Source organism: Rutidosis leptorrhynchoides, chromosome 1, assembly GCF_046630445.1.
Source record: "Rutidosis leptorrhynchoides isolate AG116_Rl617_1_P2 chromosome 1, CSIRO_AGI_Rlap_v1, whole genome shotgun sequence".
NCBI lineage: Eukaryota > Viridiplantae > Streptophyta > Magnoliopsida > Asterales > Asteraceae > Rutidosis > Rutidosis leptorrhynchoides.
Genome location: NC_092333.1, coordinates 511,651,276 through 511,666,995, shown reverse-complemented (window position 1 = coordinate 511,666,995; position 15,720 = coordinate 511,651,276). Strand labels below are relative to the sequence as shown.

The 15,720-nt window shown below is 36.4% G+C and overlaps 2 protein-coding genes across 2 annotated transcripts; both read left to right on the top strand.

Moving 5' to 3' along the window:
• The first annotated feature begins 3,445 nt into the window (after positions 1-3,445).
• Positions 3,446-6,412, top strand: LOC139886635 (heat shock cognate 70 kDa protein 2). The gene is made up of 2 exons (XM_071870568.1): positions 3,446-3,816; positions 4,471-6,412. The coding sequence occupies exons 1-2, from the start codon at positions 3,600-3,602 to the stop codon at positions 6,213-6,215; spliced, it is 1,962 nt and encodes a 653-aa protein (XP_071726669.1). The 5' UTR covers positions 3,446-3,599; the 3' UTR covers positions 6,216-6,412.
• A 2,865-nt stretch (positions 6,413-9,277) lies between these two features.
• Positions 9,278-10,438, top strand: LOC139876342 (uncharacterized). The gene has a single exon (XM_071863652.1). It carries the CDS (start codon positions 9,452-9,454, stop codon positions 10,319-10,321), a length of 870 nt encoding a protein of 289 aa, XP_071719753.1. The 5' UTR covers positions 9,278-9,451; the 3' UTR covers positions 10,322-10,438.
• Positions 10,439-15,720: the final 5,282 nt, after the last annotated feature.

The window sequence follows — 15,720 nt, the reverse complement described above, 5'->3', positions numbered from 1 at the left end:
AGTGCAATGAGCGCCCGGGCTCGAACAACCTTAGAGTCTTCCCGGGGGAGGGCAGAAACTGCTTGGCGATAGGACGAAGAAGACCCCTTCTCCAAGGCACTCTTGCAGCCATGATAATCAATATCCAGCTGAGAGAAGGAACGGAAAAGATCGTCCCCTGCAGAGATGTTGAAGTGAAGGTCATCAAAGCTTTTCAGGGTAAATTTTTCACCCTCTCGACCCAGATTTATGGGCTCCGTCTCGGTTATACCGGCACCAACAGACGGCTCGGCAGGAGCTGCAAAACAAATATTTTTAAAGAAAGTTAAGCATGAGACAAGTCAAAATATTAGGAAAGTTTGGTTTATCGAAACAAGACAGTTACCTTTGGCCTTCTTCCATAGTGGAGGAAGCTCGTGAATCCTCCTCTTCACCACCGTGTGCCCCTCCGGCACATCCGGACCGGGAAGAATCAAGTCAGCCCCGTCGCCGAAATTCTGCTCCAGGTCCTGGGGAGCGACATCCGGCTCGGCTCCCGAATTGACCGGGATACTATCCACCCGGATCTCTGCCAGGTCACCAAAAGCCATCGCAATAGCAAACTCCATTATTGTTGTATAAACATAAAAAACAAACGAGGTCAGTATACGATTAATAAACTAGGCGACATAGCAGTTGGCTAGGAATAACTAGGATCAGTCTTCACCTGCTTCATTAAAACGAAGGACAGACTTGGTATTTGGATCTGGCCATTGGTGGCTAACTCCTCCCAAAACAAGCATGGCCTCCGGGTATGGCCGTTGGGGAAACCTGAACTCCCGGATGGCTAATATGCATGCCTTCTCGGCAGCATTCAGATTCAGGATTTTATTGGCTCCCTTTTTTCACATCGACTGCCCATTCGCAGCGCTCAACAAATCGTGGCGGTAGCCCTTTGCTATCGACAAAAAAGAATGACTCCCGCCACTCCTTTAATGAAGTATCCATGTCTCCAGTAAAGTTGAACAATGCTCTCCGTTTAATGGTAAACCATCCAATCTCAGACCTTGAGACTGAGAAACAGAATCGAAACATGCGAACGGTAGGAGAATATAATAATGATTAATGTACATCTCTCACATTACCAATTTCTGGTACGCATGGGGATGTACCTGAGCAGGTTCTATTCCATAGTGTGTAAAGAATTGGTACATGAATTCAGAATAGGACAACTGAAAATTGCCCACGTTGATGGTTACACCATAAAAGGTAACCATGCCCGCAGGAGGCTTATGGGCCCGGTGGATGGCATCAGACACCCTCAACGTATAACGGGTACTTCCGTACCATTTCGTCAAGATATCCATCACACACTCGACTCATGATACCACTAAAATCTACAAAAGGTTTGGAAGAAGATTCGGGAGCACTAGTAGAAATGGAAGACTGATCCGTCATATATACGAGAATACAAAAAAAAAAAAAAAAAGCAAAGCAATAAAAAGAGGGAAACAGAAAAAGTACCTTCTTTCGTAAAAAACTGTTGGTTTTTTGAAAAAGAAACGTTTAGGGTACGAAGGCTGTAAAAAGTAAAAATATTGAAAAAAGGGAAGCTATTTATAGGTTTCAAGAAAATTGATCTAACGGCTCAGATCATAAGATGGATTGGCAAAAGCAATGATTAAAATTGCAAAAAGAAGTCCCTCGAACGCCGTTCCAAAAAGTTGAAAAATGGAAATAACACAAAAAGGGGGCGTATTTGCAGAAACTGTCTTTTCATGCTAACAAACATTAAATGCACATCCAATCGGAAGCATGGCTTCGTTTTAAAAAGTTTTACAACGATAACCGTTCTAGCTACCACCATCAAACTGGGGAACTTAATGATACGCATAATGATCCGTCTCAAAACAAATAAGCATCCCGGAAGAAGGGCCCTTTCCCAACAATCATCCGGCATCATCTCAGCAACTTTACCACGCCGGATGAACGGCTAGTCGGGAACGTCATACAAAAGCCCAGCCCGGATGGCATACACGTAACCGGCATCATGTAGCAAGTTATGATGATTATAACCGTGAAGAAACACTTGGAATAAATAGAAAGCAAAACCTTTCTGGCTAGACTGAGAGCCCCGTGATACCTTAGCCGGAACCGACATGCTGCTGGTACCGTCACCACTTCCCGGTTCAGTATTTCAACTCGACATAAAGACACCTTCCCGGGACAAGCACGCCGTCCCGGAGAAAGTGCACTGTCCCGAAACAGACACTTCATCCCGGAACGAATACTCGGTCCCGGAACAAGCATACAAGCAAGTTGCATGCCACGTCAGCCCACGAATCTAGGAAAATTTGTTAGGATCTGCTCGATTATTCCCATGAAAGGGACAGGTGCCACGTCACCCCTCGGGATTGGCAAAGTTTGTTACAACCATGAAAAGGACATGTGCCACGTCATCATTCCCTCATAACATCTATAAATACGCTAACAAGATCACTTATTCACACAAACACTAGATGCATTAATGTTACTCTGCCCAAATTAATTACGGTAGCATTACTCCAGTCGTTAACTCAATTTCGATCAATGCTCCGATCATCGTCGGAACTAATCCTCACTTTTAGATATTAACTTATTCGATTCCGATCGAATAAGGTTAAACTAATCGATTGTTTTACGCTTTGGAATCCAGATTTTAAATTGGGATTTGCACAATTATTGGAGTTAAAACAATCGGCTCACTCTTTTTCACAAATCAAGCACTCAAACCCGAAATTCATTCATACTAGTCGATTTTGGTTTGATCATATACCGACCAAACAAAGCTTATGATTATCTTATTAAAATCATAATCTCAAGTTTCTATAAACTCCTATAAACTTTCGTTTGTCGGCCAAACAAACTCTTAAAAAAAAACTTTCGACTACTCACTTAAAAATAAGCTTCAAATCTAGTTTAAAAAATTAATTAAGTGAATATTCAATTACTTTTTTAAAAAAAATGATAGAGAGATACGGTAGCGATTCCAGGATTATAATTCAATGGGGTCCTTAATTTTTTTTCAGTACTAAATATATTTAAATGCTATTTTATTAGTAGTTTACTTTCAAAAAATTACAATTTGAAAAATATGAGCGGTACAAGTAGTTAAATTTGATGGTGTACTATACAATTTAAAAGAAATAACCATAAATCTAAAAATTATATGAGGTCCTGCAGTTAAATTCAGTGATGTCCTATACAATTTAAAATATATTTTTTACTAAAAATTTTCGAGCTATTGGTGTTTCGTAATTCCACGGGTCTCTAGCTAAACTCGTCACTGTAGAGATAGCCGGAAGAATCTCGAAGAAACCTGATAAATAATAATAAATACATTAATTTAATTAAATACAAAGTAGAAAAATAGAAGAAGGAGTATTATATCTAGCATGTTCCACCGTTGCTCAAAAACTTGACAATTGCCTTCTCTTAAGAGGTCAGAACCTTCTGGAAAACCCTCCCTTCCCCTTTATAACACCCCTTTACTTTCATAAATAAATCCTCAATTGAAATTCAACAAACGCATTCGTAAGATCCAAAAATTTCTGCATTTAAATTTAAAGAAAAAGCAATTTTTTTTTTATAATTCGATTTGAATGATGTCTGGAAAAGGTGAAGGACCTGCAATTGGAATCGATCTGGGAACAACATACTCATGTGTTGGTGTTTGGCAACACGATCGAGTTGAGATAATAGCAAACGATCAGGGTAACAGAACGACGCCGTCTTATGTTGCTTTTACGGATACCGAACGTTTGATTGGCGATGCTGCTAAGAATCAAGTCGCCATGAATCCTACCAACACTGTTTTCGGTAACTTTTGCATGTCCTTTTATTTAATATTTAATTCTCTAATTGAAATAATTGAATTGATTTATTGTGTATATCGTGTGAAGCTATTGTCGTATTTTGATCTTGGGATATAAGTTACGTTTTTGTTGCGGAATATTGTCCTTTTAGGGTTTTGAAGAAATTATGTAATACTATCGCTTAAATCCATTCAATTAAAAGCATTAATTAACTACTGAAAATTTGAATTAGCCGATTATATTAGTTGAAAGCTGAACAGAGTAATATTGGTCCTTTTAGGGTTAATGAATGAATTTGATAATTATCTAGAGTCATACTACGTATGTTTGTAATTATAATTACTTTCGCTTAAATTTATTCAATTAAAAGCATTAATCAACCAATGAACCTATAATTTAGTTTAACGGAATACTTTTAATGGATGCTTAATCCCAAAGTTTTTAACTTGTAGTTCTAAAATATATCATTGCTTAGTTGTTGCATGAACCTTAGTTACTCTGTTTGACCTATTGAATTATGTGGTTCAAACCTTATTTTCTCATTAGTTTCTAATGCTGTTAGCTTGTATTTGTTTTAATTACTTTGTTTCAGCTGAATTTAAGTCTAATTATATTTGCTCTAACGTGTTTTTTTTTTTTTTTTTTTTTTTTTTTGCAGATGCTAAACGTTTAATTGGAAGAAGGTTTTCTGATCCATCAGTGCAGAGTGATATGAAGCACTGGCCGTTCAAAGTGATCCCTGGGCCCGGTGACAAGCCCATGATTCAGGTTTCATACAAAAACGAGGATAAACAATTCTCTGCTGAAGAGATCTCATCAATGGTCCTAATCAAAATGAAGGAAATCGCCGAAGCGTTTCTCGGTTCAACCGTAAAGAACGCGGTTGTTACGGTTCCTGCTTACTTCAACGACTCACAAAGGCAAGCCACTAAAGATGCTGGTGTGATATCTGGGCTAAATGTGATGAGAATCATCAATGAGCCCACTGCAGCCGCCATTGCTTATGGGCTTGACAAGAAAGCTTCAAGTGTTGGTGAGAAGAATGTGTTGATTTTCGACTTGGGTGGTGGTACTTTTGATGTGTCTCTGTTGACCATTGAAGAGGGTATTTTTGAGGTCAAGTCAACGGCCGGAGACACGCATTTGGGTGGTGAAGATTTTGATAACAGGATGGTTAATCACTTTGTTCAAGAGTTTAAGAGGAAGAACAAGAAGGATATAAGTGGGAATCCTAGGGCTTTGAGGAGGTTGAGGACCGCTTGCGAAAGAGCGAAAAGGACTCTTTCGTCAACTGCTCAAACGACTATTGAAATTGATTCTTTGTTTGAGGGTATTGATTTCTACTCGACGATTACTCGTGCTAGATTTGAAGAATTGAATATGGATTTGTTTAGAAAATGTATGGAGCCAGTTGAGAAGTGTTTGAGAGATGCTAAGATGGATAAGAGCAATGTTCATGATGTGGTTCTTGTTGGTGGTTCAACTCGAATTCCAAAAGTCCAACAATTGTTACAAGATTTCTTTAATGGAAAGGATCTCTGCAAAAGTATTAATCCCGATGAAGCCGTGGCGTACGGTGCAGCGGTTCAAGCTGCGATCTTGAGCGGTGAAGGTAACCAAAAGGTTCAAGATCTGCTGTTGTTGGATGTCACTCCTTTGTCGTTGGGGCTCGAAACTGCTGGCGGTGTTATGACGGTGTTGATACCAAGAAACACCACAATTCCGACCAAGAAAGAGCAGGTATTTTCGACTTATTCAGATAATCAGCCCGGAGTGTTGATCCAGGTGTACGAGGGTGAACGAACGCGTACCAAAGATAACAATTTGCTAGGGAAGTTCGAGTTATCTGGAATCCCGCCAGCTCCTCGTGGGGTCCCGCAGATTACTGTGTGTTTTGACATTGATGCGAACGGGATCTTGAATGTGTCTGCAGAGGATAAAACGACTGGGCAGAAGAATAAGATCACGATAACGAACGACAAAGGGAGGTTGTCGAAGGAGGAGATTGAGAAAATGGTGCAGGAGGCAGAGAAATACAAGGCTGAAGATGAAGAACATAAGAAGAAAGTGGAGGCGAAGAATGCGTTGGAGAATTACGCGTATAACATGAGGAACACGATTAAAGATGAGAAGATAAGCTCGAAATTGTCAGCTGATGATAAGAAGAAAGTGGAAGATGCTGTTGAAGAAGCGATTCAGTGGTTGGATGGTAATCAGTTGGCCGAGGTTGAAGAGTTTGAAGATAAAATGAAGGAGGTTGAAGGGATTTGTAATCCGATTATTGCTAAGATGTATCAAGGTGGTGCTGGTGGGCCGGATATGGGCGGTGGTATGGATGAGGATGGGCCTTCAGCTGGTGGTGCTAGTGGTGGAGCAGGGCCTAAAATTGAAGAGGTGGATTAAGGTTGGTGGTTAAGGGTTGTAGTTGGTGGTTGTGGTGTGATCTGATGGTAGTCTAGTTGTCTGTTATCCATTTATGTTGAGTTTTACTTTAATGTGGTACTGTATTTTTTAGTTTTCTTGTTATCGTCTGTATCTGGATCTTAATGCAATGTGTTTTTAATGGTTAAATTGATAATTGATGTTTTGGAGAGTTTAAATCTTGCTCATTTGTGTCTCACATCCGTTAATTTCTTAATGTTTATGTTTGGAGGTTAAAATTTGATCAGTTTTTTTTACAGTTAGATTTACGAATGAATCTTCACACCTCAGCTTTTTACAATCATTTACCTCTGGGTTAGTCTTGATTAACGAAAAAGACTCGAAAGAACATTAGCCAAGAATCAAGGCTAACCTAAACTTCCCTGTTTTCAGTTGGTACCTGGACCAACTTAAACTTCCCTAATCACATGGCCATGTTCCAACAATGATGAAGCTTGTTTCTACGCTCACTTTGGCTCTCCAACAATAGATTATTTGGCGGTTTCAGAATGATTTTATCTTCGCCTCGTTTCATATCCTAAAGAACGATTTTTTTATTATGCTCCTCAAACTAAGCCATCTAGCGTCTACTTAGCTCCTATACGCTATCAGTCCATGAAATGTTACAAGAATATAATATAATACATTGGAAACCACATAAGACTATAACATAATCATTTAGATCTCAGCAAAAATAATTAAAAGGTTTTCACTAGTGTTATCTTAATCTATAGTTACCAAAGCTTATAGCCTATATAAATGGTTTTTTTTTTTTTTTTTTTAAGCAAAAAAACGAAAACTAATATAGAAACGAGGTCGGAAAATGCCCTCAACAGAACTAGAAAACAACTAAGAAAATTATATATAAACGAGCCTCCCCCAACCACTTGAAAAACCTAAAAAATAAATTAACTAATACTAAACCGAATACTACACGATAATAATAGGAACTAAACCAAACGAACTAACTGAAATTAAAAATTTGGAAAAAATATACGATAGAACACGAGACAGATTATGTGGGGTGTGAATTTGGTGGGGTGTAAATTTTACATATTGCTTAAAAGGCATTTTTGTTTAATGTTCGAACAATTTTACTTGAATTTGTGTCTTCAAGTTACACCTTAAATCGAAGTAGTTAAATTTGTATATGGCAGTTTTCCCAAGAGTAAAAGAAACCTTAAAAGTCAATTAGTTATAAGTGAGGACAAAGCACCCATATTGAAAGTGAAACAAAAGCAGAAGTATTAGATCTGTATTACACTCTTTTCAATCCTTTCGAAAAGAAAGATGAATAAGCATTAAGCAAACGCGTTAACAGGCAACAGATTATGTGTACATTCATGAATCTGATTCTGAAAGGAAGGATAATCTCTTCTGTAATCAACTAACTTTTCAACTTTTTTTTCTTCTGACTTTTAATCACCAATTTCTCATGAAAAATAGTTTATGTAATGCAAAACACTTCTATATTCATTTATGACGTGATTCTTTAAACATCTCTAATTTTATGACGTGATATGTATTCTTATGAATATTATATATTATATATTATGAAGTATATATGTATTATTCTCAAAGAAATTTATTTTACAAATCGAGTGATATACATAATAAATAGACCTTATGGTTATGTGAAGTTGTACAAAGTGTTATCTAACAAATCATAGGTAGTTGTGATATATTTGAAAGTAAGGATTATCAACTTATACTTAATAATGAGTTGTAGTTATACTTAATAATGAGTTTGTAGATTGTGTATGGTATTCTATAAGACTTAATTTGTATTATTGAAAAACGGGGGTCAAGGGGGGTTAATAAGGCATCGCCCCCTTGGTATTATATAGTATACCAAACGGTAATATACCATACCGGATAATCAAAAGTTACTTTTAAACGACTTTTTAAGCACCGAACATGTATTTCCCGTCAAATTAAAAGGTCACATGATTTAACCATCAAAATTTACTGAATTCTGAATTCTTTCATACTGAATTTTGGTGATTTTACTATCAAAACACAAATTGTGTTCTTATCTTATCTATGTGTATATTTCGTGAATCGAGGTAAAATATTGGGTCGAAAGAAAAAGTGCTCACACGATTCAAGAACAATTTAGATTGCTAATTCTATGCCATGTTTTCTAACATTTATCACATTAGACCAAAGATAATGGTGGTACTGATGTGGAGTAGATGAAAGAGTTTTTTTTTTTTTTTTGTTATGCATGTGACGTGTTAGATATGAGGGTTGTAATGAAGAAGGTTATTGGCAAAATATAATTGAAGGTTAGGTTAAAAATGATGAAAAAGGTAGAAAAAGAGTTAAAAAAAAATCAAAACGCCTCATCCTCGTCCATTATTCGTTGATAAATGCCAAAGAACTTTTAACAAACACCCATATTCGTCCGACCACTTTCCCTCTACCACACCAAAGTCAATCATACTGCTATGAAATCACTATGGAACTCTATTCGTGTCAAGAGTGTTTGCTGAACCACAACGACTGCTCTTGAAGTTGTTGTAGGCAAGAATTAAAGTAAAGAAAGACATACCATAAATAAACAGAGCCAAGGGACTTTGATATGAAACTCAACTAATATAAGTGTGGGTTTAAGTCTCACTAGATTCACTCCAGTTCTAAATATTATTGGTTGTACAATAACATGTGTATTAAAATTAAATTCTTGGTTAGCGGTTCTAAAAGCATTAAAAACTACAAATTATTGTCAGTCGAAATAGTGTTCCATTTCGTTTCATAAAGTCTGTTGCCAAGTGCCAAACTGCCAACCCATATGAGTTATGACACCATTTGTTTGCAAGACTCCATTATAAATTCACACCAGATCATGATTTTTGTCAGTGACCCACACCTTCCACCCCCTAACTTCTTCCATTCATATCAATCCAAATACTTCTTCTACTAAATATTTAATTCAGAAAGTCATTACTATAATTAAGTTTCTTGGTTCAAGGTAATCAATGCATATGTTTAGAGGTCTTTAAGAAAAACTTTCTTTATTTACAGTTTCCAACTATTTTTTCTGCATGTGAAGTTTCTTTAGAGAGTCTAACTTTTCTTGGCTCTTCTGAGTCCTTTTTTGGTTAAAATTTTTCACAAGTTTAATTTTTTAGGTAATGTTAGGTAAAGGGTCTTCACCATACTTGGAAAAATTCAAATTTTTTCTAGATTAAATGTGAATTTCTTGAAAGGGTAAAATGTCATCTGTTAGTAGTCTAGAGATTGTTTTGTGTTTCTTGTTTGGATGTGTACTCTTGGTTCTGTCTGTTGAGCTCTGTTATCTTCTATATTGGAAACAGAGGTTATCTAATAATAGTGAAGATATTGAAAGCCAACATTTTTCATCTTCCAATATGTTTTCAGCTATCTTCTCTTCCTGCACTTCATGTTGTAAAACCTCAAAATCTATCAAAGCCCAAGAAAAAAGTTTGCAAACCCAGGACAAACAACAAGATTCAGACATGGGTTTAGCTAAAGATTTGGTTGCAAAGGGTTTGGATGATGAAAGTTTGGATCTTGAGCTCATGAGGCTACATAACTTATGTGGCCCACCTAGATTTCTTTTTACAATTAATGAAGAAACCAAAGAAGATTTGGAATCTGAAAGGAGCAAAAGGGGATCAACAAGAAGAAGCATGAGTGATATTCTTGATACTTTAGACACACCATTTATGTCTCCTCTAGCTTCACCAGCATTTAGGGTCCCACAACACTTCAATTTGGAAGCTTATAATAACAATGGAGTTAATCATCTTTTTAAATCTGGTGAACTTGGTTATAACATGATGAGATCTTCACCACCACCAACATTTAAGTTCTTGAGAGATGCAGAGGAGAAGCTTCTAAAAAGATTGATGCAAATGGAAGTTGACAAAAAGTCAAGTTTCAAGAAAATGGATCAAGATTCACCAAGTAGTACAGAGGAAAAAGATGGTTCTTTTGTAAATATAGTTGTTAGTAAGGGCAATAATGAAGGAGGGCATCATCAAGTTTCAACACATTCAAAGGTTCTTTTATTGGCTAGTTCCCCAACAGCAAAAATCACTCCTATTGACAAGAAATGGTGACTTGCAAGTAAATCTACTACTGAATTGGGTAATGGTTTTTTTCTTCATTTTTTGATTTTAATTTATTTCTTAGTTAATGTTTGTGTAACTCAACGAGATCAAAGTATTCGTGTTATAATAATAATACAAATGATTATTATACATAGGTTTATACTTAATTATTATAAAATTGTGATTTGCCAATGGCATAACATGGGCAACGATGGTGGAAATATTCTTTAAGGAAATAATGGCGATTAACCTAACAACCGCCAAAAGTTGGTTTGATTTACAAAGGATTAATAAATTTATTATTTATTTATTAATATAATATTATTACAACTGCTATCTTAGTCCAATGGTTTGGCATTAGCTATTTAACTTTGCTAACTCAGGTTCAATTCTTAGGTACATCACTTGTCACCGAGTTGCCCAATGAAGCACACCACTCGAGTTCAATTCTTAGCTATGCCAAATTGTTCAAAAAGAGAGTGTGACTAGAGGGTGCGCATAATGCGCAATTCACTCGGTACCAGGTCTCGTGCTCGGGAGGCTTGATTACCCGAGGTTTTACCTTCTATGAGGAGCCAATGTGCTCGTTCATAGGAGGGTTTCCTCGCTTACCCAAAAAATATAATATTATTATTCCGTCCGTCCCTATCTATTGTCCACAGACAAAAAAACACACAGTTTAAGAAAAAGTGACTGACGCATTTACTTTTTTGTTTATTTTCCAGCTTTACCCATTACTTTTTACCCATCTTTTTTCTTATATATATAAAATAGGGGCACGAAAGAACTTTACCTAGGGATGACACTTGCGCGTCGTGGGCGCGGATCCATTACATCCATCACCTGCACATGCGGATTTTTTGATGATCCATTAACCCACGGATCTTAGTTAACGAATTTATTTTTATATTCATGCCCGTATCCACGGATATCCGCGGGTTACTGGTTTACCCGCGGATCTTATTCATAAAGTATATTCATAAAGTATATGTAAATTAAAGTATTCAAAATTAAATGTCATTACATAATTTAAAGTGACATGAAAAACATTATTCAATTATATACTCATGTTTATGATATAATAAAATAAGAAAGCATATACGGAGTATTAATTATACATTTTTTTACTAATATACGCGAATCAGCAATGTTTAAAATTAACATCCATTGTCATCCATAACTTTACCACATTATTCTTTTTTATTTAAAGAAGTGAACAATTAATTTGAGACATCTCAAAAAGAAATATTGGACAATAGAATTGAGACGGAGGAAGTATATCACCTAAATATCATGATCAATATTAACTCGTCATGAAGGAATGTTAAAAAAAAATCACATATTATTCATCATGCATGTTTGTATGTTAATTCATCACGAGACCATTTGCTATGGTAATGGTAAATGATGTGGTCTTGTGGAGTTATGAGATGATTTATGCTGACGTGACACTGTTGTGAGATTAATAAGCTGCTGTAGTAAAATGTTGTGTTGTGCTTGTTGTGAATGATGTGTAAAATATAAATAGTAGTTGGATGAATTAAAAAATAAAAAATATTTGGCCAACCAAATTCACTCCCTTCCGTTCTTGTAACCGTGGTCAATGGCACCACGATGACATGCACAACCGCTACATAGGGGCCGTTGTCATCATTGTAATTCAACAAAATTGTCCATTGTGTTACTGTAGTGCACAATCTGATAAATAATATTCATCTAGGGGTGTTCAATGTTAATATTTACAGGTCATCTCTCTAGGTACGACCCGCATCGGGGTTCTCCGGTTGTATTCTTCGTTAAAGACGTTTTTTTTTCGAAAACGTCTTCTATTTTCTGCTAAAATTTTCGTTATTTTTGCCAAAATGAAAAGAAAAGAAAATATGTTAAATGTTAATACTCACGAAAATGAGGTGATATTCTTTCATGGTACATATTTGTCTTCTCACAAAAATAAAGTTGTTAAAAATACACCTCTGCTAATTTTTGTAGCTGATCAGATTTTGAGGCTGAAATTTGTTTCACTTTCCCTAAAAAAAAATTATCTTATGCTAGTAGGCTTCGTTAATTGCTTCTATTTTATTATTTATGCAAGTATATTAGGCTTCTGTTTATATTATTGATCAATCCTATATTAAAGTTATTTAATAAAGGATTGAGTGCAATGAGATTAAAGGGATGGAATGAGATGTTGATGATTGTTTTGGGTCCTGGTGATCGTCTTTCACTTTAACAATCAAGTGATCAACCACCCCGACCCGGTCTTGATTATTGATTAGCATAATTCACCTTAACACAATGTAAAAATTCCTTGGGCAAAGTCACAAGTGAAAATTACAAAGGCTAGAGCAAATGGTGGAGAATCAACAACCTATAAATGAGAGGCCAAGCTCCCTATTTATAGTATTTAGAATATTCGCGGTGTACGGATTGACTATTATCCGCATTGACTTGGCGAAAGGAATCCGCAATCTTTATTAGTGCGCAATCTGATCCGCGAACTCAACTTTCAGCGGATCTTCCAAATCCTTTAAGCATACTTCACGTAATTTCTATTTTCAGCCTTTAGCACTTAAAATATACATATACAATGCTATGTATATGATCAATTATTTCTCAAGGTGTGGTGATTGAGATAAATAGGCTTTTAAAAGATTTATGATTATGATGGAATCAAGGGCCAAGCGATAAAGGTAAGGCCAAAATTGCTTGGAAAGTTGTATGTATGCCTAAAAGTCAAGGTGAGTTTGGAATTAAACCTCTAAAGCAGTGGAATGGGTATCGGTGTGTTAAAATATTGGTGCAAACAAAATTTGAAAATAAAAGCGCCACTAAAAGTGAGTTAAAGTGTTGCACGGATTTTACAGATTTCGGTATGCGTGAAACACACAAATGCGGCGCATCCCTTCACTGATGCGGCGCATCTCTTCACCAAAATGTCCCGAAGGTTTTAAATGCGGCGTTTCAAATTTATACGACGCATCACCACAAAGAGATGCGGCGCATCTCTATGTGATGCGGCGCATCACTAGCTGATCAGCTGACAGGCTGTTAAAGTTAACCCGATTTCTTTTGATTATTTTGGTGTATTGCTTTCTTGTTGGCATACTTTTGCCCATGTTGTGTGATCTATTTCCACATGTATGTTAGGTGTAAACATCCTTTGATGGTTGGCTTAGGTGTGTGTTTAATCATTATGTTTGTTCTTGATCTAGTATTTAAGCAAGTGTATTTGTATCATTTGATTTAAGGAAAACCATTCACAATACACAATCAGTTTCATATCTATTGTTCTATATTTTGTTTACTACATTTTCATTCATAGCAAGTTATTAGTTGTCTTATGGTATCAAGAGCTTGGTTATAAGTTTAGTCCTAAGTTAAACTTTGTGTGCAAATTACTCAAAGTTCAAACAAAATCCTTGCTAATCAAAAATGGAAGTCTCAAATGTAAACAATGGAGGTATGGTCAATGGAATGGAGAAATTTGTAGGCAACAACTACAAGTATTGGAAGATGTGTATGGAGGCTTTTCTTCAAGGTCATGATCTATGGGAACTTGTGTCAGGAGGTGAAGCCATAATTCCCATAGAAACTCTAGAGAATGTAGAGTCAAGAAGAAAATGGAAGGTACGATGTGGAAAGGCTCTCTTTGCATTAAGAACTTCAATTAGCAAAGAGTTCATTGAACATGTTCGTGATATTATTTCTCCAAAAGAAGTATGGGATACTCTTGAGAAACTCTTTTCTAAGAAAAACACCGCAAGGTTGCAATTCTTGGAAAACAAGTTAGCAATCTCAAGACAAGAAGGTATGAGTGTTTCCGAATATTTCTTACGGGTCAAAAATCTATGTACTAAAATTTCAGAGATTGATGACAAAGAGAAAATTAGTGAAGCTCGTTTGCAAATATATCTAATTCGCGGTTTGAATGTAACATCCCGTTTTCCTCGAATATGACTTAAGGTGCGTAATTAACCTCGGGTACGTTTATTATTGCATCTATGATCGTTTATTTTAGTTTAATGTGTGAAAATAATGGAAAATGGTTTGATCAGGTCTTCTGTCACGTCTGAATGGGTTTCATCACGTCCTGGTGCGTCACGAAATGCGACAAAGTAGGCTGAAATGCGACAGATTCATAAACCCAGTTCTGTCAAGGTTATCACGTTCTGTTGTGGTTTGTCGCGTTTGGGCGTCGCGATACGCGACAGGTTGTCGCGAAACGCGACAGATGTCGCTGTTTGACAAATTTGACCCAATTTAAATGGCATCTTTGGGGGTGTTTAAGTCTTTTCACTTGTGGACGGTTTTAGATCTAGAAAACTGATAAATGAGTTATCCTAACTCATTTAACACATCTTCACCTACACCACATTCAATTTAGAGAGAGAGAGAGAGTTAGGGTTTAGTGAGAGAAAGCTCACTCGGAGAAGAAGGAGACCAAATCTCACCCGAATCCAAGTTTTAAAGTTGCTCCCTACGTCTCTAGCTACGTTGTGATTGTATTGGTAAGTCTTAACTCTATGTTTTGAGTTTTATTTTGTTTAAGCTAGGGTTTGGTTCATGTGGGGTTTGTATGACCCATTTGAGGGATAAATGGGTGGATCTTGGGTTAGATTGTTGAAAGAAAACCCTAATTATCATAATCTAGGGTTTTGGTCTAATGTAATGAGGTTTGTAAGTGTCAAAGGTGTTGTAAGCATTAAAACACTTGTTCAAAGTTGAAAGAGATGTTAAATGGGTCATGTTTGACCAAAATTATGTGTTTAAGTGTTAGATGGGTCACATGAGTCAAAGTTGACCTAATTTGGGTAAAATGGGTGAGAAATACCCTAGGTTGTGCTAGTTGAAGAGTATTGGACTTTAATTCACTAGCTTTAGTGATTATAATGAGTCTTGACCAATTTTGGATGGTTGGTGTAGATGAGTCATTTAATGCTCGGGCCATTAGATGCTCGGGTGTTAGAAGTTGACATTTAATTCAACTTGATGGTGTATTAATTATATGCATAATGTAATAGGTGCTTTACTTTGAAGTTTGCGAGCTTACTTCCTAATTCACCGAAGACGATAAGGTGAGTGGAATAATTATATATGCATGTATATAATTTATTTACTTGTGAGGTATGGGTTAAAGTTCGTTGTTGACGATACCATACCCTAGAGTATATTGTTGTTGATGAGGGTTTAAAGTTCGTTGTTGACGATACCTCATACGTATGGAATTAAAGTTCGATGTTGACGATGCCATACGATTATTTAGTGACGTTGATGAGGGTTTAAAGTTCGTTGTTGACGATACCTCATATGTGGGTTTAGAGTACGGTGTTGACGATACCACATTAATGTAGGCGAATGGGATTTAAGTTCGATGTTGACGATACCATTCGTTGGGCTAGCCTTGGGAT

Bases quoted from the DNA above. Each gene is read 5' to 3' on its own strand.
- LOC139886635 (XM_071870568.1), top strand. From the start codon at position 3,600: ATGATGTCTGGAAAAGGTGAAGGACCTGCAATTGGAATCGATCTGGGA. The intron at 3,817-4,470 runs GTAACTTTTGCA...TTTTTTTTGCAG, and splicing joins TCCTACCAACACTGTTTTCG to ATGCTAAACGTTTAATTGGA.
- LOC139876342 (XM_071863652.1), top strand. From the start codon at position 9,452: ATGTCATCTGTTAGTAGTCTAGAGATTGTTTTGTGTTTCTTGTTTGGA.